This window comes from Pleurodeles waltl, chromosome 5, assembly GCF_031143425.1.
Source record: "Pleurodeles waltl isolate 20211129_DDA chromosome 5, aPleWal1.hap1.20221129, whole genome shotgun sequence".
NCBI lineage: Eukaryota > Metazoa > Chordata > Amphibia > Caudata > Salamandridae > Pleurodeles > Pleurodeles waltl.
The window spans coordinates 1,539,238,153-1,539,261,450 of NC_090444.1; the positions used below are offsets into that span (position 1 = coordinate 1,539,238,153).

At 43.0% G+C, this 23,298-nt stretch overlaps 2 protein-coding genes across 6 annotated transcripts in view; one reads left to right on the plus strand and one right to left on the minus strand.

Moving 5' to 3' along the window:
• Window positions 1-19,542, minus strand: part of DLGAP2 (DLG associated protein 2) — a 3,577,612-nt gene extending 3,558,070 nt beyond the window's left edge. Inside the window, exon 1 of one of the 2 annotated variants that reach the window (XR_011203860.1) lies at window positions 19,261-19,400. The gene's annotated coding sequence lies outside the window, so the exon portion shown is untranslated. Of the gene's footprint in view, window positions 1-19,260 lie in introns of both variants that reach the window. The other variant, XM_069235822.1, reaches the window with a different exon arrangement.
• The window catches only part of ERICH1 (glutamate rich 1), a 141,866-nt gene continuing 138,088 nt past the window's right edge, over window positions 19,521-23,298 (plus strand). For 3 of the 4 annotated variants that reach the window (XM_069235826.1, XM_069235824.1, XM_069235828.1), the window contains exon 1: window positions 19,521-19,669. In XM_069235826.1, coding sequence (XP_069091927.1) covers window positions 19,537-19,669 — 133 coding nt within the window. In that variant the 5' untranslated portion in view covers window positions 19,521-19,536. Of the gene's footprint in view, window positions 19,915-23,298 lie in introns of all 4 variants that reach the window. The other variant, XM_069235827.1, reaches the window with a different exon arrangement.

The following is a 23,298-nucleotide window of genomic DNA, read 5'->3' on the forward strand; positions in this document are numbered from 1 at the left end:
CCAAAAGGCGGCATGCCTTCTCCCCTTGCTCATAGTGACAGTCCTTCATCCTGCTGAGAGCATATTCCGCCTTGGAGGTAAAGAGAGCGTGGAGTTTCATTTTGGCCTTTTCCAGACCACAGCGCAGAGCAGGGGAGGGAGTTGTGGCATATTGCCGCATGAGGGTCAGTATCGCTGTCTCTACCTTTGTTTGTTGGATGCGTCTTTTAGCATTTGTTACAGCTACATTTTTCATCAGCTGACCTCAAACAGTCGCCTTGACTGCAACCCAAAAACACTCCCCAAGGTGCCTGAGCCTCTATTGTGTTCCAAATAGATAGCAACATAAGTTTTAAGTTGTTCCTTGCCCTGTGGTGTGGCATAGTACAGGTTATTGAAGTGCCACGACTTGCATTCCGGGTTGGCTAGCCTAAGGTTGAGGGTGAGGAGGACGGATAGTGCAGCTGCCAAAATACAGGAACCTGTAACGCGGCCCTTTGGTCCTTGGGTTATCTGAAAGTAGTGAAGTCGGGAATGCATTTCATGCACCTAAGACAGAAATGTGTATTCCTGCTCTGCCGGATGTGCAAGGCACCAGTGATCCGTCAAGCCACGACCCAGAATGATATTATTCATTATGGCTCTATCAGCTGCATTACACTGGTCTAAAGGACCCATTCGATCCATGATTTGTACACGCACCACATTCCAGTCGCCTTCCAGCATTAGATGCACCATCCCAACTTCTGCAAGGAGATGATTGAACTGCAGGAAGAAGGACCGTTTGGTCCCAACCGGACAATAGACAGATTTTTCGCATAGCACATAGTTACCGACCTTTAGTTTAACAAGTGCGTAACAACCATCCAGATCGGTCCAGATTTTAAGGACGGTGAAGGATAGGGATCTGCATAGGAGGATTACCACATTTCCAGGATATGCCTGAGGTAGGGGTCAGAGGCATTCGGCAACTGATATGGACTCTTCGTCCTACCCAATTACGTTGCAACTTTTGTGATTCGGAATAGGAAAGGTGGCTTTCCTGTGGAAGAGCTAGGTCTACCTTCTGGGATTGTAAATAATGGAGTATCTTTTTCCTTTTAATGTAATGAGTGAGGCCATTAACATTCCAAGACATCAGAGATAGCGTGCACATGATCGTAAGCCCTTATGAGTACAGCCTTGGTGGTAGGTGTGTGTGGGTCATTAGCAACAATGGGAGATGCCCAAGCAAAAAGGTAGTGGGAGAGGATTAGGTTAGGTTATGCTAAGTGGGAGGCCCCTGGTCACATGGGAGGGAAGAGTACCAACGTCTACTGAGGTTGAGTGTGGGAAAGGGGAGATGACGCAGCTAGCAGCTGAGAGGGAGAGGAAAAAGGAAAAAATGAAAGGGAGGAGAATAAGGGTCAAAGGGACCCAAAAAAGTGACTCAGAGGCAGAAAGGGGGATCCCTGACATGATTCCAAAACTTTTTAGCTGCGGGTCTAAACTCGCTTCGCTCGCATGCCAGAGATCCCTACCCATGACTTGGGAGGGGTGAAGAAACCGGCAAGTGACTTTTAACAGTAAAACCAGCTATGATGGATTCAGAGCAGGGGAGCAGTGGTACATACTTGCAACCTGTGTGTGTGGAGTTATGTGTGTCTTGAGGACGAGTGAGGCAAATGGTAACCGTAATGATCAGAAAGACACACCCATCTACATACATATGGCCAGACTCTGGCAGGGTGCATATGGGATGTAATGTTCCATCTCTAGGATCTGAACTTGAGAGAAGGATGGACTATACATACGTAGGTAGTACTGCTGCAAGGGCACAGAGATTATAAGAAGCATTCTAAGGTCCTTGCAGAGGGACATCCGCTTAGCCCTGAGGAGGAGAGACCATATGGGAGATCTGCCAGCCAGGTGGGGTCACATTTGTGTAAACACCAACAGAGGAACAGGGGGAACCCCAACATTCTTACAAAATGAGTAAACCATCCCAACAGTGTTATGCCTCAACGATAAGGCATGCCCCTATAAGCAGGGCGTCCATGATTCGTGGTGGAGCTTTAGGCCAGAAGGGGTGTCACGTCCCAGGCAGCCAGTATTATGCGGGGGCCTTGCACTCATACCACTGTAAGAGAGAGGCCCAATCGTGTCCCCCTGGCCACCCAAAAAACAATAAGGTAGGTAGAACAAGCCCACGCAAAGTTAACAAATATGCAGTAACATTAAACAGTAAATAACAGAGTCCTCATCCGACTGACAGACTGCAGCTGCTGGATGACCCGTCAGTTACTGACCCAACGGTGCAGACATGGGCAGGCTGGAATAGAGAGGGGGGGTTAAAGTCAAGTTTCCATAGCCAAGCGTTTCCGCGGTGATCTGGACTTGTCTCTGCTCTTGAGTAAGATTCACTATTGCCTGATTGGCAGCACTTTGTCCTACTGCAATCTATGGTGTCTGTCCATATGCCTACAGCGTTTCTGGTGCCCACCAGCAGTACATTGGTCCTCAGATGTAGAAGTGAAGGGAGCATTCTCCAACGGGTGCAGATCGCCTTGAGGCCTCGATATGGAGTGGTCAATTGGTTGCAAAAGGAGATCATCCAGGAAACTACGCAGTGCAGAAGGATCAAAAAAGTCTCAAGATTGCCCCCCTTGGGTGATTCATATGCAGGCAGGTTTGAAGAGGCCACATTTTATGCCTAGTTGTTGGAGCTGTGGCCGCAGGGCTAGAAAGGCTTTCCATTTCTCGTTCGTGTCCTGAGAGAAGTCAGGAGAGAGGCGCAATTTGTTACCTTCGTAGATCTAGGGAGCACGAGTCCGGGCTGCAGTAACAAGCTGTCTTGCCTTAGGAAACGGGCTATCATCTGACGAGGTTTCCCATGGGCATCCTTGCGCGCTGGGGAGAGGGGGAGGAGGGTTCCGGTACCCTCTCTGGAATTGCAGTGGAGGTGAAAATGAAAGGCCCGTAATGGTGGGAATAATATCCTTAAGGAAAGTTCTGACATCGGTGTCTTCCGCTCATTCCCGGACCCCGAAGAAGCAGACATTGTCTCTAAGTCTTCTATCTTCCAGGTCTGTGAGTTTGTCTCTTAGGAACTCCAGTTCCTGGTCCTTAGCTGTTGGTTGGTTAAGTTTGTCCTCCACTAGTGTGAGGTGTTGGTCGAGCCCCATCACTCAGTCCTGGAATCCAGTTATATCAATGGGGAGGGATCGAGATTTTGAGGTCAAGTCCGATATCCTGGTGTCCATACCTTCGAGGCGTCTACCCACGGCTGCTATTTTCCACAGGATGCATTCCATTGTGGAATCTGGTTGCGCACCTAGGGGGCGTCGGGCGCCTCTGCGAAAGGCAGCAATTGGTGCTGTGATCCTCAATGTTGTTGGGCAATGGCCTCCGAGAAAAGTAGCTGGCGGGCTGGTTTACTGGTGGGTTTATCTAAGGACATATCAGCTCTGAAACATATCTCCAGCCAAGGGGAGTCAGTTCTTTGGGGGGGGGGACTGGGTGCTCTTGGGCCACTAAGGCACGTAGGGTTCGAAGCCTGTCTTTCCAGTTGCAGGATATAGTGTCTCTGCACTGTTTGTGTCTTCATGCCCACTTTGTTGGTCGATACGGACAGGGAAACCCAGAGGTAGTCACGCGTCCTGTCCTGGGCCCATGCCAGAGATATTCACTGTAGGTAGTGTACAGCCGCAAGGCCTGCAATACAGGCCTTCAGGACGATGAATAGCACGGGACACAATGCACTAAGATTAGGACCTGGGATCTCGCAGGAAAGACACAAACATTCCTACCCAGAGCATCTGGTAAGATGTCCTCAGCGTTTGCTCTGGTGATCTTGATCAGCAGTGGATAACAACACATTGAGTAGGGGGAAACCAGGGCAACTTCACATCAGCTTTACTTCAGTCTCTACTGCATGGGCTCTGATAAAGTACCGGAGAATGGTGATCATGTGGCAAGGAAAGATTCCAGGGTTGTCAGGTTATCTTGCCTCACTGGCCTGGTCGGCCTGGTCCGCCTGGTGGGGGGAAGGGAGAGGGGTGGGAAATTGACAGTGGCCAAAGAATGCCCCCCAAGGGCTTTCCCTGCACTCTCAGTTTCCAGTAGATCTTCGCCCTTAGGGAGGCATGTGTTGCCCATATGCCGGCCTGATTATGTGGGCTCCGTGGTCCCCCACTCACCATCTGGGGGGCATGCAGCGTAGGGATGGTCACGGTTTCGTAGCCAACCAGCCAGCACCGCTCCAACTTGTGGGGCCAGTCCCTTTCCACAGGGCCAGGGAGCTTTGATTTCCTTAAAGAGGTATGGGGAGGGTGCAGTATTCCAGTCCTTTACACCCTTGCTCTCTCATATTACATGTGTGGAGTGGGGGAGGGGTAGAGCCATTGTTGTCCAGTGAATCGCGTGCCCCACAAGTGACGGCCGCTCGATACACCCACCTTCACAAGCTGCCGAGGTCACCCAGAAATTTAACCCAGACTTAACCAGGCATTGAGGGCAACGCTCAGGGGCCTCCAACTCCCCTTAAACCTTTATGTCTAATCAATTAATTCAATCCTATGTGATTCTTTATGATGTTAATTAATAGTCTGCACTAAAACAATAATAGATTTTGGAAGAGAAATGTTTTAAATGTCACATGCAAAAGTCAAAATGTAGTTTCGCACTATAGTAATGTACTAACAGTTATTTTGTTTTCACTATAACATGAGCACTGACAAAACTTGTTAATGATGAATCAATATTTGGAAATGTTATATGTGCATTGCTTGATATAATTGAATGTGCCACCCTAATTCACTTTATTTAGCCTAAGTGAGGCCTTCAAGGCCCCATTTTCTAACTATAGTAAAATGTTGAGTCATTCTTGTTAAAATAAACTTTTCTTTAAGACTGCGTCCCGTGAAATGTTAGCGTGGCAATAGATGTTGCATTGTTTCACATAGTGAGCCTGAGAAATTAACCTCGAGCCCAGTACATTCAGGCAATGTGTAAATAAAATGTCTACATTTGTTTCATCCATTAGAGATGATCTAAGATGGACGCCTTTCCCATGTTGCTAGTGGGAATCTTTCCAGATGTTGGAGCTCCATGTTGCATGACAGACTTTCATTGGACAATTAAACCTGCCGAGTCATGTGTAGTGATGGATGAGCGAATCATCTTGCATTAAGGACTTTAGTATACCATTACCCAGATGGAATAGCAACATTCTGCTCTTCACCCTTTTTCAGCGCATTTCTTCACTTGGCTTTCCATGGACCCTGAGAAGTATAGAACTTACTATCCTTACCCCTTCTTTACAATGTTTTGCTGAGACTTAGAACTTTTTCTCCTGATCCTAAGAAGATTACTCTTGAGTGAGCTTCTGGCATGCTTACACCTTCCCTTTTTACTTACTTTTTGTCAACTTGGTTACTCACCTTTTGCCCAAGATGTAATTTTTTCAAATTCTTTTTGCCTTTTTTACTTTAACTATTTGTCCACGTGTGTTTTAGCACAGCACATGTAAACTTTTGACTTGCTAATCTGAAGGGATTTCCTTTGCCCTAGCTAACTAAGCTTAGATTACTTTTATATTGCCATAATGCTTAAAGGAACTAAATAGCACTTATTTTCTGCCCATCATATTATCTTGTTGCTGTTTTGTATTTTCATTGTTGAATGTTTAGTTCTTTTGATGTTAGTTAGTTTGAACCTTTTCCATCGCCTTGGTCAACCCATGGTAATTCTCTATCTTTTTAACTCTGTTTTGAGAACTGTCTACATGACTGAGTCTGAGCTTGTAATGAAACCCCTTAACTCTATTTCAGACTGGATTTTTCCTTGTGTGGCCACAAGGGTCACCCTGTCATTTTAAAAATTGTATTGATCGAAGGGATCCTGATTGGACTATTTCTCCACCCCTTCATGCTCGGTGAAAATGTTTACTGACCTGGTTTAAAGCGTAACCTTAGGGAAGAAATGCTTTATCACAGGTGCACACATTTACACTGTGTCTTTTCCCATCACGACTGCCCTGGACACTAAGGATATGATTTTTGGGAAGTTAATGGACACAGTTGGCCTTCTTACCCCTAGGACTGTAACACGTGTATTACATGTGATCTTCTGTGGTCACATATGGAGACTGTGATATAGCTGGTGTGAAGATAACATAGAACTAAGTTCCATCTCAAAGTGTGTGATAAAAAGGACCTCATGGTCAATCTTTCCAACTCTTTGAGTTTTTGTACTTACACTTAACTGATTGTTGTTACTCTCCAGGTGCGTCCAGTTAGTTCCTGGTTACGTTTTCATCTTCAGGGGGTAGCGAGGTTAAACAGGTAAGTAGTTTCTTCTTAGGGTTTAACTTGGCATTCGTGCCAATGTTGCACAATAAGGGCTTACTCTAGAAGTGTGCTTTAGCAGAACAGTAAGATCATGCAGGATATGTATCAGATAAAATTAATGTCTTGCCTACAGTGTCATTCTTCTGAAGAAATAGATAAGACATTTAATAATACTAACTTAATATTCTGAATTACTTGCAGAGAAAATGTATGGCACTTACATCCCTGATGTTATCTTAGTAAATAAGTTACAATCTCTTTGTGTCCTGCAGGTGAAAGAGAGTGTTGTAGGGAAACCAGGGTTTCCCCTCAAACTCGAACTTAACCTAGGAAAGCAGAGTGCAGTGGCTGCTCTTAGAAAACAGAGTGCGCACATATCACATCTAGGTAGTGTCCGAGTGTTCAAGCTCTCCGCGGATAGCTCAGGGTTACAAAGATAAGAACCGTTTGTTCACCTTAAATATGGAAACTGCAGCCACTGGTCTCCATCAATCAGCAATGCATGCAAGGAGCTCTTCAACTGGTGATGGACTTTAGATGTTACTGCTTGGGGCAGTTTTGGAATACAGATTCACCAGAGTAATGCTGTACTCAATACAATCACAGGTGCTCCAGAGAGTAGCAACTCTGTTCAGCTCATAGTAGTTTTGTTCAAATACCAGCTCTGAGAAGCATTGGCTCAAAGATGAGACCACCACGAGTGCTACTCACTGGGCCAAACATCACATACACTATTCTGGAGGAATACGAACCACATAATTCACACTAGTTAGAGCCAATATGTTCCCGATTCCAAACAGCTGCACCCACATTAAAATCGAAAATCAGTATATATTACAGTTCATGATAGTAACTCTGTAGCTATGGTTACATTTCACTTACCAGTACAAATTGATTTTTTACCATGCTAAGACCTTTTTCAGCCTTACGTGATCTGCATGAAATTTGACACACAACTACCACATTGTAATTCTATAAACCAAGGTTCAAGAGGTGTCAAGATGTGCTTATACTTTTAAAGCTGTATAACAAATCGGCACAAAATTAGGCAGATATACATTATGTTTAGCTTTCTTTTGCAATACCGTGCTTTCGTATATTTCTGGCTCTGTTTGACAACTCTGCAGAAATCTGAGAATTAACCTGTTCTTCTCAATGATATATATATATATCCACTTACATATATACACACACATAACCTTAAGAAACCTCATGTTCTTAGCTTCTCTCTCGCTTTATATATATATATATACACACACACACATACATACACACACACACTTAGAAACCAAATGGATACAGGGGCGTTGTAATTAGGCTCACATTTTAAACGTACAAAACCATCGAAATTCACCTGTTACAGTTAGAGTAATCTCAAGTAAGTATAACTCGTACCCTAAGGTAACTATAACCTGTGCCCCCACGATGCACAGTTTTTTTATCAAACTTTTTTACTGCAAATATTATCAATGATGTTGTTAAGGTGTCATGAGTACCGTAATTTGCAGGTTAATTAGCAGTACATGGCGAGGGCGCAAGTTATAGCTACCTTAGGGCACGAGTTATAGTTACTTGAGATAACTGTAACTATAACAGGAGAATTTCTATGGCTATGAATGTTTAAAATGTGAGCCTAACTAAAATCTTCATGTAAACTTTGTTTCTTTAAGTGAATTTCTGTTTTTTTTTATTCTATTTCCTAACTATAACATCCCTGTAACCTTTGTTTTTTTCAGCGATTTTCTATGTTTATTTTAACGTAAAGTAATTTGTATTACTATACATTAATCCAACAACCGCTGAGCATGGTGGTTGGCCGAAGGGCCTGGCCTGTGGACAGGCCCTGCAGCCAACCCCTATAAACACCTAACCTTGCGCCGCACACGCCCTTTGACCATGCGCGGTGGGGTTGGGCGTAGGGCCTGGCCAGTGGCCAGACCCTGCAGTCAACCCCCCCCCCACCACCCAACCTCACGCTGCGCACGTTCTTTGCCTATGCGCAGCGGAACTTGGCTGCAGGTCTGTGTGGCACCCCTCCACCAGCCGATCTTGGCCCGGGTACTCCATCCCTAGGCCTTCAAAAAGTTCTTTTTATGTGGAGGGCCATGCAGCCCCCCTCTCTTGGCCCCGGGAACCCCATACCCGCAAGCCCTGCTTAAACATTTTTGTTGGGGTGGAATGCGTGGGCCCCCACTCTCCCCAGGCCATCTTGGCCCCAGGCACCCCGTTCCCCGGGCCCTGGCCATGTCACCTGTGTGCTTTCTTCCCCCTCAAATCCCCCCCAGGGCATCAAGTCAAAATGGTTGAGGGACTGCGGTGGGAGCCTGCAGGCCCCCGTGGTCCCACCTCCTGTGGGACCAGCACTGCTGTCACAGACAGAAAGCTTCTAAAGATGCAGCTCCCTCGCTATGTCCTAACATGGCTGCCAGCACTTCGTTGTTGAAGTGTTGGCAGCCAATCAGATCTCAGCACGAGGTCTGTAGGGTTTGCGGAGCATTCATGACCATACATATATACAACTTTGATTTATTCTTTAGTTTCTCAAAACTACTGCACGGATTTACACCAAATAACAAAAAGGTTGCTTTCGGACCAAGAGTGATCTTTCTGCCAAGTTTGGTGTAATTCCGTCCAGTGGTTCAGGCGCTATTCCTGTTTAAAATTCTATGGAAAAAAAAAAATTGAGCCCTCCCCTCCCCCCCCCCCCCTTTTCTCAGCCACCCACTTGACAAATCACACCAAAAATTTCCAGACAGACTCTGAAATGGGCTTTGTATTTTTTTTTTGGGGGGGGGGGGGGGGGATTTTGTTTAGATTCATCCAACTGCACCAAAGTTACTGACAAAACAAAAAACACTTTTTCGACAGAATCTAGGTCCTAACTTTAACTACCTAGTGGCGACCGCCACTATGTTTATATATTACACACACACACACACACACACACACACACACACACACACACACACACACACATTAAGCAAATATATAAATAAATTGATGTGAAAAATTACATTATATATATATATATATATATCGAAAACAAAGCGGCTCAAATTCAAAAGGCACCGCGCTCCATGTACCGGTGCTACCGCTGTGGGCAAGCCGATCCCATAGAAAATTGTCTACGCCGAGAATTAGCAGTGCACTCCATCAAGGGGAAAAAATTAATCTTGTTTTTATTTCATTTCAGGACTGGAAACAAAAAGAACAACGCGTTTCGACTGTATGGTCTTTTTCGAGTTCAAACATCCTGTTACTATTACGGATCCTATTTATAGTAACACCCTAATTACAATGCATACTGGGAATTGTAGTTCTTGAAATAATAAATCTTACGTAACAAAGCAAAATTAAACAATCTAATAAATTTCGCTGCATTACAAATAAGTATATATATATATATATATATATATATATATATATATATATATAATTTTTTTTTTTTTTTTCATATATTCTTTAGTATTCCAATTTAAGATCCTTTGGATATTTCATTTAGATACTTTCCATGGTTGGTGTAATTCTATCCTACCTTCAAATACCTTTTGTTTGGGGTAATATTGAAGATCAGGTTTTTGAATCCTACTTTGCTGAATGTATTCCTTCACACGCGTTTGGGTTTCATGCTGAACATGTGTGACAAAATCTGTTTATGGCTGTAGCTTGGACATCAAAGACAATTTGAACCTATAACCCACAGATGTAGTCCTCCAACTCATATCAAGCAGGCATTAGATCAATTATTTCATATTATTTTCCCTTACAGCAAGCACAGCACATAAACAGAGGAATGGCCATTTGTTGACATACTGTAGGAAAACATATTATTGGTTCCTTCACAATTTCTGGTTAGACCAAAGTGAAGTTACATCAGGGTTCAAGCAAAAATGAACTTTTGCCGTATAACATGCAGCAAATTCCAACCTCCCCCGAGTCTTGCAACCAAACGATAGTAACCTTAGTCTAGAAAACCAAGACATGTGGGAGCATGGAGGATAGAGTGCGACACAATGAAACAGACTGAACACAATGGAATGGGTTGGTATTCTGCTTGAAGACTAATGTGAAGAAATACTGAGATAAGCACAAAACCACATACAAAAACAAGCAGACACATATCCAGGTGAGACTTATTGCTTAAGGTCATTTAACTTCCCACTCCCCAGAGTTATTTAAGGCTTAAATTAAAGTTCCAAAACATTGATGGGGCAGATAGGCAGCTAAGGATTCAAAGAGGTATTCCAGCGAACCTAAGAAAAATTAGAGAGATGACACAATAAAGCACAATGCAACCCACAAATGTTGCCCCACACTCAATGGGGGTACAACTCCAATGTTATGCCAATGTTTCGGATCCAGATCGCATTTTCATGCTCTGTGGGTACAGCCTCTTTAATGAGGCCAGCGTTGTGGTACATGATAATAGACAGCCTACACTTGCAATAAGAACCAGACTCACTCCTCAGCACTATGAAACTCAATAGCATCCTGAAATTGTGAGCAGCACCATCTCTGCTGAAACCATACTATCAGGACTGTACTGCAGTCCCTCAGATTCAAATTAGCCATGACAAGTTACTTGCTGCAATAACGCTCCATTCTTTGGGTTTCGATATTTAAATAGCCCAAGCACAAATAAAGACTGGAAAAATATATTCTGAGATAGCACGGGGTTTCAAACTATAGGTGGTATGGCCATCATTATCTTGGTTTGTTTATTGTCCTGGTGGGGTTGGACCTTAAATTAATTATTGTCACTTCTATTTAGGGTTGGGCAGAATACCCTGACTTTAACCGGCTGTGCAAGCCTACTGAAGCTTTATTGAGTATAAATGCTCATCAAGCAAGTATAGCATGAACTGCCAGGCCAGGTCCTCAAACAACACACAGGACCAGTTTTGCCCTTATTAGGGCTCTTCAGACACGTAAAGATTGGTTACAGTAGCACAGTGAGCCCGGGGCCCACATTTAGGCACACCACTTTGGGCGAAAACCAATGGATTGGGATGCGTCCCCCAGCGATTGCCATTGGCCGAGATTAATTCAACCTCAGCCAACTCAACCATCACCTTATTATTTTTGGAACTGATGCCCTAAATATTTTGGGTATGCCCAGACGTGGGTCCTGGGTTCACTGTGAAACTGGAACCAAGCCCTAATAAAAGAGTGAAACCGGTCCTGGATTGCTTGTGTTACAGTTCAGGAAGGACCTGGCCTGGCCTGGCAGTTCGGCAGGCCTATGGCGAAGATGATCAAGTCTTACATGCAAATTGAGGAGGCATGGCGGGAAAAAACGATGGATTGTGCCCCGAGCAATTGCCAGTGGCTGAGATTAATTCAAGCATTACATCCATCACCTTCCTAATTTTGCATCTGAGCTAACTGAAGGAAACATGAATTGACCTAAGCAAGACTACTAAGATAATGTGTTGTCTATATAATGGATAATTGTCAAATGATTGAATCCTGATTTTACTCAATTACAGGGCTGTTTTTTGTGTGTCTGGGTTATATTTTACCCGATTCCCACTCTAAATAAGGTATTTATTTTATACCAAGGGTGTTGTAAAATTGCATATATTTTGACTTTTTCAACCTGAATGGCTACCATGCACAAAAACATCTCACAAGAAACTGCCCATAAACCGGTTTGAGCAGAAAATGTTGTTTGATAAGACATTTTCTATTTAGAGTAGTCTCACACTGGTATTTCCCTTAACTGTTTTATTTGAGGTGTATTATGAAAATGTACAGAGCAAGCAGAAAACAATGCAAAGTATTGGGAGGGCACAGAATTATTTTTCAATGGTTTTCTTTGGCATTGTGCTAAAAGATTACATCAAACGGTGCCTTCAGGAATTCAACTGAAAATTAAAACATCAGCTGACATATCAAAGATCATACACCTCTAAACCAATTTTTATCTTGGAGAAAAAAATATTTTTCTCGATTATCTAGTTCTTCTTTTAACGATCAGTTGTTTATATTGAGTATCCAAAGTGATAAACGTAAGTGCATTCTTATTTCAAATTACCGCATATTTATTATAATATGATTTGATAAAAACTTACCTAACTGTCCCGCAATCAGAAATTTTCCAAGCTTTGCACAGTACCCATGATTAAGTAAAATTTGGATCTTAAGTGATAATCGATGCGTTAGTATAGCAGAGTCAACACCCTGTACCTCTTCAAAATTGATTCTAAGAACAGTTGTAGGCCTGTAATTGACCATAACCACTCCACTGTAAAACTGATCAAAAGTCCTTGTGGTGAACTTGCCTGAGCCCAAATGTTTCTGGGTCACGATTGGCTGTTTAACCCATTTCTCCTCTCCGCACCATTTTTATGCTAATTGAATGTGTTCAGTTTTTACCTGTCCATTGACACCTATCAATAATAAACATTCAGGGCCTGAACCCCACCACCCTATTAGGAGTTCACCGCAGGGCCCGGGCAGAAACAGTGTTTCTGCCCACCAGCCCTGCGGTGAACAAGGCTCCTAATGGAGCCGGCGCCAAAGTAGTGGTGTGGCGGGTGTAGCAGCACCCATCGCGCATTCCACTGCCCGTAATTCAGGCGGTGGAATCCGCGACAGGGCTGTGCATTGGCCCCCTCCCCCACCAACACTCTTATTCTGCCAGCCTTTCCATGGTGGTGTAAACCGCCAACGAAAAGGCTGGTGGTATGGGGACTTGTAATCCCCAGGGTGGCACTGCAAGCAGCGCTGCCCTGGAGGATGACAACCACCGGGACCGCAAGGCTGCCAGCTTGCTGCAGCCTGGCAGTGTCGGTGGTCCAACCATGGCAGCTCTGCCACCACGTTTCTGGTGGTCATATGACCGCCAAACTCGTAATGAGGGCCATAATCTCTCCGTTCCGGGTCTAGCTAATGAGACGTTCCGCATAGAGTGGTATGCAAGATATTCCAGAGACCCTTTTTGGAGGGTCTCCCATTGCGGTCTCTGAGGTCACTCAACAACTTGTGGAAGGACACAAACATTGCTGCATGACACACTGGCCACTGCCTGATGGTGGGTGACCTGTACTTGAACAAAAGGTTTATTTCTTTCAAGCAGGTGCAACAGTAGTTTGGCCTAGGTGCAGGGTAGTTCTTGCACTATGCCTGAATTTCACACAAGGCCTGTGGGATATGGCTACCCTTCCTCAAAGAGCCTCAGGAACATGCCACTATGTGTCAACTACCGGACTGAGTGGGTTGCCAGCACCCAATTACTTGCCTATATGTAGCCCTGGTGTCGGATAAAGGGGCTACTATGGACAGAGTCAGACACAGCTGATGGTCGGACTGTGAGGGGATCTGACTGACAGACTGGAAAAGGACTTGCGAGTAGGTGAAATTAGTTACTCCTAATGCAAGATTTAAGCTTTTTCAATTTCACTATCTGCATAATGCATACATGACATTTTACAAGCTGTCCAGGATTTGCCCCACTGGCTGTGTGGCTTGTGCACGATGTGCCACCCCTAAGGACAACTTCTTCTACATGATATGAACCTGCCTTCTACTGGCTGTTCACGCGCAGTGACGTGCTGGAGCGGCTGCACCAGATCACTAGATGGGAGTTCGAGGGGTCTAATAAGCCTGGGCTTCTTGGGGTGCTGCCACAGGCGCTCTATGATGCAAGCTAGAATGGTGGTGCTGGGTTTGGTGCTGACGTGACGGTGGATTGTGATTCATGTGGTGTCAACAAATCTCCCTGAAAATCAGCCATGGGTCCCAGACCTTCTAGAGTGTGCCTTTTCAGATGAGTAGCATTTAAGACATACCCAGTGGGATAAGAGGACAGACAATTTATTGGTGTGGAGCCATGCTTAGCAGTATTTCTGAAAGGCCTGCTGCCCCCCTCATGGTAAGCCGGGATGCCACGCAGGACGATGGGAAAAGAACGGCAGGTGAGTAGGCTTACAGCCAGAAGGGGTTTGGGATGCAAGTTTTGGGCCATTCCGTACTACACAGATGGAGTCCGTTTCCTGAGGAATCGCTTAAGGCGGGACTGGGTTGGGGTTGCAGAGGAGGTTTCAAATGTTTTTATCATGTTGTGTTTGAAAAAGCCAAAAATATTTATTTTAAAAATATATAAAATCATAGCAGTTTTTGCACTCTCATGGTTTTGTTTTTTTAGTTTAATTTAATCTTACAACCACTTGGCAAAAACGACTTTCCAGGAATAAAAACTTCCTGAATGGTACAACACTAGTCATATGTGGTTCGAGATCATTCACATGTATCTATACTTTTTACTGAAAATACTTATTTGATACATATCAATGTATTTACTTACTGTGTCGTGGAAGCTTGTTTTCTCTTGCTTTTGTTGCAGTGTTGAGTGTTCCAAATTACCCTATTGGCTTTTGGTCATATGAAGAATGGAAGTGATAACGAAATGCTGAAAACGTTACTACCTCCACAATTATACAAAATCCTGCTGTCTGTTCTGCAAGGACATAGAACAGGCAGAGTGTGGGCCTTTGTTGTGCCAGAGAGTTCCCTTTGCCTGGCTACCTCTGCCTGGCCCACCTGCATTGGTCATGAGTGGGTTTAACATAAGCAAGGCGGGATCATGATTAGATCTATTTGTATTCATTGAAACAGAGTTCCACTTTTTCCAAAAATCTAGTTTTTTTGCAGTCACGAAAGGACTTTTAAAGGGGCAAGATAAAAGAGATTCCCTAGAAAAATATTCTGACTGCAGTTATTAGAATTGAAAAAGCATTTAATGTCGTTTTTGTCATGGCAGCTAATTCTGCTGTAGATGAACTGTGCTGGTGGCGTTATTTGTTGGTTGGAAGTTGGTACAAATATAAACTATTTCTAGGGTGGTAATAGTGACCTAGTTATTTGCTGGACTGCAGGAAAAAAAACTTCGTTGGCAGTAGTGATGTCTTGGTAGATTAGCCTGATATAAGGAGTGTTGTAACTGGCTAGTTTAATGGAACTAGCTAGTTTAATTGAACTACTGGAAAAACATTGTTTTGGATTGTATGGTACTATGCTACTGGGGATTTATGGTTTAGCCAACTTATGGATGACTGACCATAGCCATGTCATAGTTGACTAGATTGGTGATTGTGATGTTATTTTAGCTGGTGATATGGTACTAGTGTTGTGGTTTTCTTGCCTTGTAACAGTGAGACCATGACAACTGGTATCGTGAAGGAATTCTAGGATTGTGTTGCCCGTTCTATTGATAGTTTGCTATCTGGTTTTGTGGTCGTGATGCCATGTTTAGCTCCTCATTTAATAGAGATGTGATATGCATTCAGCTGCCTTGATACTGCCAACAAATAGAATCACTTTTTCACCGTAGAACCCCTCACCCAAACACACTGACATTCAACTAGGATAGCATAACGAAACTCGTGTGCACCGTTCATCATAAAACCAGTGCAACTATACCCATAAATCTGACCTTCGCACACTCTGTAAAAGGGAATCTCGTTCATAATCGTTGCACTTTTTTTCCTTCATTTAAGTACAACATACAAGTGCAATACCCATCTCTTTTCGTAATTGACTTGGAGGTTTAAATACTTCAAGACTTAAAAATACATTACACTACCGCAAGACGCTTTTATTATTTCTTGACAAATCTTCTACAAGCCCCCATCTCCACCCCGCCGTTTGTGACCTCAAATCAGGTGGAAGATCATATTATTTATCTGGGCAATTCGGTTTTCGAAGTCTGTTTCTGAAGGTATTCCAGGCATTGAGAATCATTTGCAGTCTTGCTAAGTCGGAAATATATGACTCTCTCCCCATTGAAAAGTTAACACTGTGTTGCTAATTCAGTGCCAAGACCTATCTTTCAAGTCAACTGGAGTACTTTATGAACATACTTACTTAGAACACCGAAGTATTGTGTGGTGCTCACTAGTGCATAAGGCAGGGCTTCATTGAACAATATAAAAATAATCAAATACATGAGAAAAATACAAAAACCTATTCTATGTAAACATTGGCAAATCTTACGGAGCCAATGTATGAATTCTCGCTTTAACTACCAATGATCCAGTAAAATCTGATCAAGACACATTTCAATGCACTTGAAACTAAATTATTTAGGAAAAACAAGCCTGCGTCAAAAATACCGTTATGCACATGGGTGCATTGCCCTAGTTTTCCTAGAAACTAAATACAACTGTTTCTAATTAAAAACCTAACAGCAGTGACTAATACCACTTTTCTTTTGTTATTGTTGTTATATTTTTTCAGTGTCAGTGTTAATTACTGAGCTCGGTCGCGTGCGCGACTTGGCTTCCTCATTTCAGGCCCAGCTGGGTGCCTTTTAACCAACAATCACATGCCTCCTACTCCTAGGAAACTACATCCCAAATTCCCTTTCCCCGCTTAATCAGCATTATCCCTATTTTACACGTGCTCTCTCTCCAAACTTGCCTCTCTCAGACAGATAGCATTGTCTGAAAACTCCTGTGCTGCTCTCAAGTGTGCATTTTTTAAAGTGGCCACGGGAGATGGAGCGGGACGGTAAAGAACTCCCGCCTCGGAAAAGAAACAGGAAAAGTCAGGTGGGAATCTTGCCATCTAAGGCTTCGTGCGTGGTAAGCTGCGATGTCGCCTATTTGTATTGCATAGGTGTTTCAAATGTATTTTGACCTCTTGAGTACCTGTCGGCAAATCAATGTTGGGCTTACTTCTATTTAACACATTTTTATGTGCTTGTTTCATGCGGTGAGTGTTATCTACAGTAAAAATGGGGTGCAAAGGGATCCATAGCTGTGTGAATGGTTCCGAAAGTTATTTCAAAGTTAGCTCGATTAAAAACTATTCTTTGGTCCATTATACCATTCTGTTCTAGGACGCATTGGCGATACTTAATAGACCATGCTCATTCTGTCAATTAAATAACAAAGATACATACTTCCCAAGTCTTATCACTGTATGTGCAGGCTGTACATCAGGCATGTTATTTCCCACCAAAGAACAAACTCTGACAGTAGGTAATAAATACACATACTTGTATCTGTTAACCAGTGCCCTTTGTTGCCAAGCCGAGGAAAGGGAGACACTGAACCTCAGGCTCAGTGGGATCTCGCAATGACCCTTCTCATTCAAGCTATAGTCACGGGTTCAAGTTCCACTGAGTGTAAGCCACTCACTTCGAAGAAAAGAAGAAGGGGGGAGGGGGGGGGAGTCGAATAGCAGAAACAGTTTACCCATTTTTGAGAAGTAGTTGGTGAATCCAAAATGCATGTTAACATAAAAATTTATCCACCAAAGAGTTATTCCAGTAGCAATGTAAAGACGTATTCCCACGTTCCAAAGAATATTCCAACTCGACCTATGAAAGGGTTTGTGTTGTAAAGATAAGAGGCCGGAGGGATTGTCCTTATTCTAGCTTGAACACGGGGGCAGTCAGTGTCACGAAAAAAGGCAAACACTCTAAATTGGGTCGGAATGAATGATGGCCATTTAACAATTTGACACAGACAAGCAACCTTAAATAAATCACGCCCCGCGGAAGCAAATCCACAAGATGATCACTCACAGACAGCACCACCGCAGCAGACAGAGGCTTTCATTCACATTAAGACTGGAACCTCCCATCACTCTGACAGCACGCTTTCCGTGTCCTCAACTGGCACTGTCTAATCTATGCACTTTTTCCACATAGGCATTGTGACTCGTTGATACTGACGAGGTGATCCCAAAAGCTGGTATTCTGTTTAACATGCATCCAATAACTAACAATTTGAAAACGCATTGGCAAACTACACTCCCACAAACATACATTGTGTTATAGGGTGCACAAAACAAAGAGAATGACAATGGTGTGTACATTTACAGATATGTACTGTCCATAAAGAGCCTGAATCAGCACCCTTAAAGAAAAACTCAGCAGTAGCCACATTTCTAGCAAACAATCCACATTTGCCATACAAAAAAATCCAACAAAAAGAGGGATTGCTTCAAATTTTTATGTGGTCCCTTTGCTTGCATAAAATCTGGTGTGATTGCACACGGGTTTTCTGTGCATGAACTATCATTTTTCCCTTATGCACTCATTGTGCAATAACCTCCAATGCATTCCCTTGAAGGTCTTGATCCCATTGTTTTCTATTTACTTTATAGTAACTCTAATCCTAAATTTGTTTGTTAATTTGCACAATCGGAAGGCACCAGAATCTTTTTTTTTAATTGGGGGCTGCACGAGCAACTGAATAAAACTAAAACTGACCCCTAAATGTCACAGCTCCCCTGAACACAATACTTGAAGGATGGGATGCAGCAGCCAACTTTCAAAACGTATTTTGGCGGAATATTACACGTGCACAGATTTCTGAAATGTGCAATAAATATATTATAAACGGCACGAAGCAGACGAGTTTTACTGCAGGACAATGCTGGCAAATGCTGCATGGATTACTGATTGTCCCAAAATGCAGTACAAGGGAACAGCCAGGTCTAACACAGGGCTGTTCATCCCCAATGGAGAGCTGCGGTCTAGGATTTCGATACAACGAGGCGTTGATCTCGTACGGTGACGCGCGGTACTGGGAGACATGTTACTAAACGAGGTATTTGGACGAGACAATCAGCTTGATTTGTCCTCCATTAGCTCAACCAACTCTGTATTCAGGTTCTGAACTCTAGCAGGTCACACAATATCGTAACAGCGCTGGCTTCACCTTCCAAGTAATGCAGATGGAAAAGCCTATACTTGCTGCACTTCATTCCGTTCGCCGATAGTTTCAAACTCAGCAGAGCAAAGCGACATAGCAGCACATGTGCAAGCACTGCAACCCGTAGAGCCCCTTTACAGCCTGATCTATGGATACAGCAGAGGTAGCGCACGTTCGAGCTTGAACAAAATAACATATAAAGACACGCCAGCAAGAACCGACCAAATACCTTTTTTCAAAAAGACTTATCAGACAAGCAATCAGTAAAATGCATTAACCCTTACCTGTTTTAAAGCTGGCATTCTAATGCATCCATCACCTCAGAAGCTCCCCATTTGCATGATAAAGCCTCACACCAACCTCAGACCAAGTGCTTTAAGCGTCATCCTTACACACGGGAGTGCAATAGCTACCCTGCATCAGATCCAGCGCGCTTGGTATTCCCGTCCTGCTTCCCATGCGCTGCAAACGCTGCCGTAGCTGTAGCTGCAGCTGCTGATGCTGATGCTTCCTCTTGATCAGCAGATCAGATTCACCGGCCAAGCTAGACGCTGTCAGTGATGTGCGCACGCGCATCGAGTGTGGCAGTGGGGCGCACGCGCACGGAGCGGAGCGGACCCACTAGTTCCAGACGCCATGTTGGTGCGTTCGTTCTTGGACAATTAAGAACTGCAGACAAGCGACCAGACGAAGGTGTAACTGAACTGAACTCGAAAAGGCAGACCATTTGGTAGACTCTGCATGGTATTTTGGTACATTTTATTGTGCTTCGTTTGCTGGTTCAGCGGAGACCCAGTCTTGGGAAGGGAGATGAGACGCGAATTTGGCTGTGTGACATAGGAAGCAGGCTAGTGAGAGACCAGTCTTACGTAACTGAATATTCGGGGGAATCTGCTTCTTCGAGCAAAGGAGGAGCATGTCCAGCAGAAGGCAAGAAGGTAATCATGGCTTTAATATGCCAGAGATACCAAAAAGAAATGGGCACCCGAAGCCGGCACTCCCATATGTGCCAATAGAACCGATACAGGCGGGAAACTCCCCATTTTTTAAACCAAATACGGCTTAATTTTGGCTGTTTCCCGCCTGAAATTACCTCTGTGCCAATAAAAATAAAAGAGACAATTGGATTCTCCCTATTATTTTTTTAATCTCACACGTTCCTGTTCTAAAATGTTGACATGTATGCACACCCCTTCCTTTCCTAGAAATGGAAAACAAAATAACTTCAGGAACCCATTGACAGGGTCAAAAGGTGTGCCAGCGAAAGGTCATGAAAAGTCTGGCAGTCAGCTTGTACACATGAAGAAATTGGCAACAAGGACTAGTGATAGAAAATATTTTCTGGCTTAATGGATCATAAAGACGTTGCGATTTAAATTCTCTTACAAAACTGCTGTAGAGGTGTGTGTGTCCGTCCAGCAATTTCAGGAGATAACGTTAGAATAGCAGTAGTAGTTCATGTTCTTGCTAGAGAGATCAGTGTTTTGTCTAGTCACACGTTTGTCTCCTAAAGTACAGCGCCTTAATGTGCTTGCTTAAAAGCACATCGTTTAAATCGCAGACTTCAGATTTGCATTTCGTGTAGAAAAGTAAGCTACTGCTTTTGACAGCAAGATCTTTTTGTTGCTCACAGTGCATAAGTTCCGGTCCTTCTAATTTAGCGCAGTGACCTATGAACCAGCATTACGAAGCTGCATGAAAACTGCAAGGCATGGAATTAGAACCTTATTTTTTTTCTCAATCTGCTTAAACCCTGAGCTTGTTTTTCTCCCGTCTGTGCACTGCTAACATATAATCAGTATGAGTGATCTGTGACTCCTACTACTTGTAACCCACAATGTCTTTTGTAGTATTTCCTGTATATAGATTTACATTTTTTAGGTTTCGCCAGCACAGCGCTTGTGGAGTGTTAGGTTACTAATAAAAAATGTTAGAACCTGCCCCTATTTTGCCCCTTACTTACCTGAACTTTCTGTTTGTTCATTCAAACGTTGCTTGAATTTACTTGCTTTTTATTGGCTAGCAGGTCTCTTCCTGCTCTTCTGTTCTGCTTTTGCTGTCGCATGGAGCGTGGCAGAAGTACACCTTTCGGTGTTTGGTTACTTGTTAATGTTTGCATGCGAAAAGATGAACTGACCACAAGTCAATTCGCATTAAAATGTGTGTAAACATGCCAGCCATTTTACAATGGAGTATCGAGTGCAGATGTAAAGCGAATAGGCTCATGTTGTGTTTTTCATTACTTAATTACGTTTCTGATAAATAACAGTTGTAAATATTACAATTATTTGTGTGCCTGTTTCTTAAATTACCACTCACTCATTTTAAAAGAAAAGTCACTTGTAAAATTGGGCAGTGTTTTATTTGGAATTGTTATTCTCTTAGTAACTTATTAATAGGCAGTCACAAGTGCAGTTATCTTACAGGCACTAGGCTCATGATTTGAACGGTGCAGCCGGTGCAGTGGCACCAGGACCAAAAGTTGTCTGAGCTCCTCTAAACACCAGATATTGGTATATTTTGCTACTAAAAAGGAAGTCATATGTGCAGTTACCTTGCAGGCTTTAGGGTGATGATTTGAGTGGTGCAGCAAGTGCAGTGGCACCAGAGCCAAACATTGTCATAACTCCTCTAAGCACCAAATACTGCAACATTTTACTACTAAACAGGCAATCACAAGTGCAGTTATCTTGCATGATCTAGCTCCATGAAGTGAATGGTGCAGCAGGTGTAGTGGCATCAGGCCCAAAAGTTGTCAGAACTCCTCTAAACACCACATATTAATATAGTTTGCTACTAAACAGGAAGTCACGTGCAGTTACCTTGCAGGCATTAGGGTGATGATTTGAGTGGTGCAGCAGGTGCTTTGGCACCTTGGTCAAAAGCTCTAGCAACCCCCCTAAACACACATTATTACTACATTTTACTTTTAAACAAGCAGTCACAACTGGGGTTATTTTGCAATTTATTAAGGTCATGATTTGAATGGTGCAGGAAGTGCAGTGGCACCAGGGCCAAAAGTTGTCATACCTCCACTAAACACCAAATATTTCTATATTTTACCACTAAACAGGCAGTCACAAATTCGGTTACCTTGCAGTTAAAACGGGTATGATTTGAATGGTGCAGCAAGTGCAGTGGCACTTTACTAACTATACATACATTACTATACTCTAATACAATGCCATATTAAATAAGGTACAAATTACGGGTTTGGAACCCTGGGGGAAATAATTCAACATACATCACACCAGGAACAACTATTAAGAGTTTTTATCAAATTTAAAACAAACATTATTATAACCTTCTTCTAATATTTATAATCCAGTTAGTAAGATAGAATGCAAAGGAAAAAACAAAGGTGAAACCTATTGGCTTTGCCAATGCTTGTTATTATTTATTGACTCCGTATAATGTGTGCGTGAAATGTAAAATGATCTGACACAGTATATTGGGATCAGTAGCATTTTAAAAGTATTAATTGAAAAACATAAATTAGTAAGTGCAATTTAACTAGTCATTTGTGTAAATACTCATTCAGAATGATGTATCTGATATTCCTACAGTGGATGCATCTCTCTTACATACAGGAGTTAAGCTAAGTCCACATCTTGCCTCCAAATCATAGTTTATTTAAATATTTGTGATGTGATAATAAGCTCTGTACCTTTGTTTCCCTCTATAACATTGGCATCAAGGTGCTAGGTTCCAGATAGCTCCCAGCATAGATGAGACTGAAACAAAAAAGGGCTGATGGCCCTTTCAGTGAGGTCTTTGTTTTGGGCCCAGGAAGAAGTGAAAATAAGAAACCTCGCCCATTGCAGGTTGCTGCCCTGAACTAAAAGCAGACTAGGTGCTAGCGCTGCTGAATGTATCCTGTTATCTTCATTTGACACAGGGACAAATTCAGCATATTTCATTGAGGCAACCCCGGGACCCAGATCAGTCTAAATAATAGCTGCCGGATATGGCCAGATCCCTCTAATTTCCTCCGCTATGTCCCCCTCACAAGCATCAAAGTGAAACACCCAGAATAAATCTTTCCCAACTTTGATGCAGTTTGTGAGCATTTTTTATTACTCATAACCTATTGAGTTTGTTGTTTTTTCTTTTTTTATTAACACAAAAATTCAGATTTCTCTCTTCACAATCTTAGTCATTACAGCTGACCTCCTTATCTACAATTGCACTCTCAGTAAGGTTTCTATAAAATAACTTTAAACACAATTTTTAGGTCTGGTGTTAGCCAAGATCTTTTGATTTTACTGAAATGATATGAATATTATAGTTACTTAAAGGGCCTTTCTGTCAGCTGTCTTCAT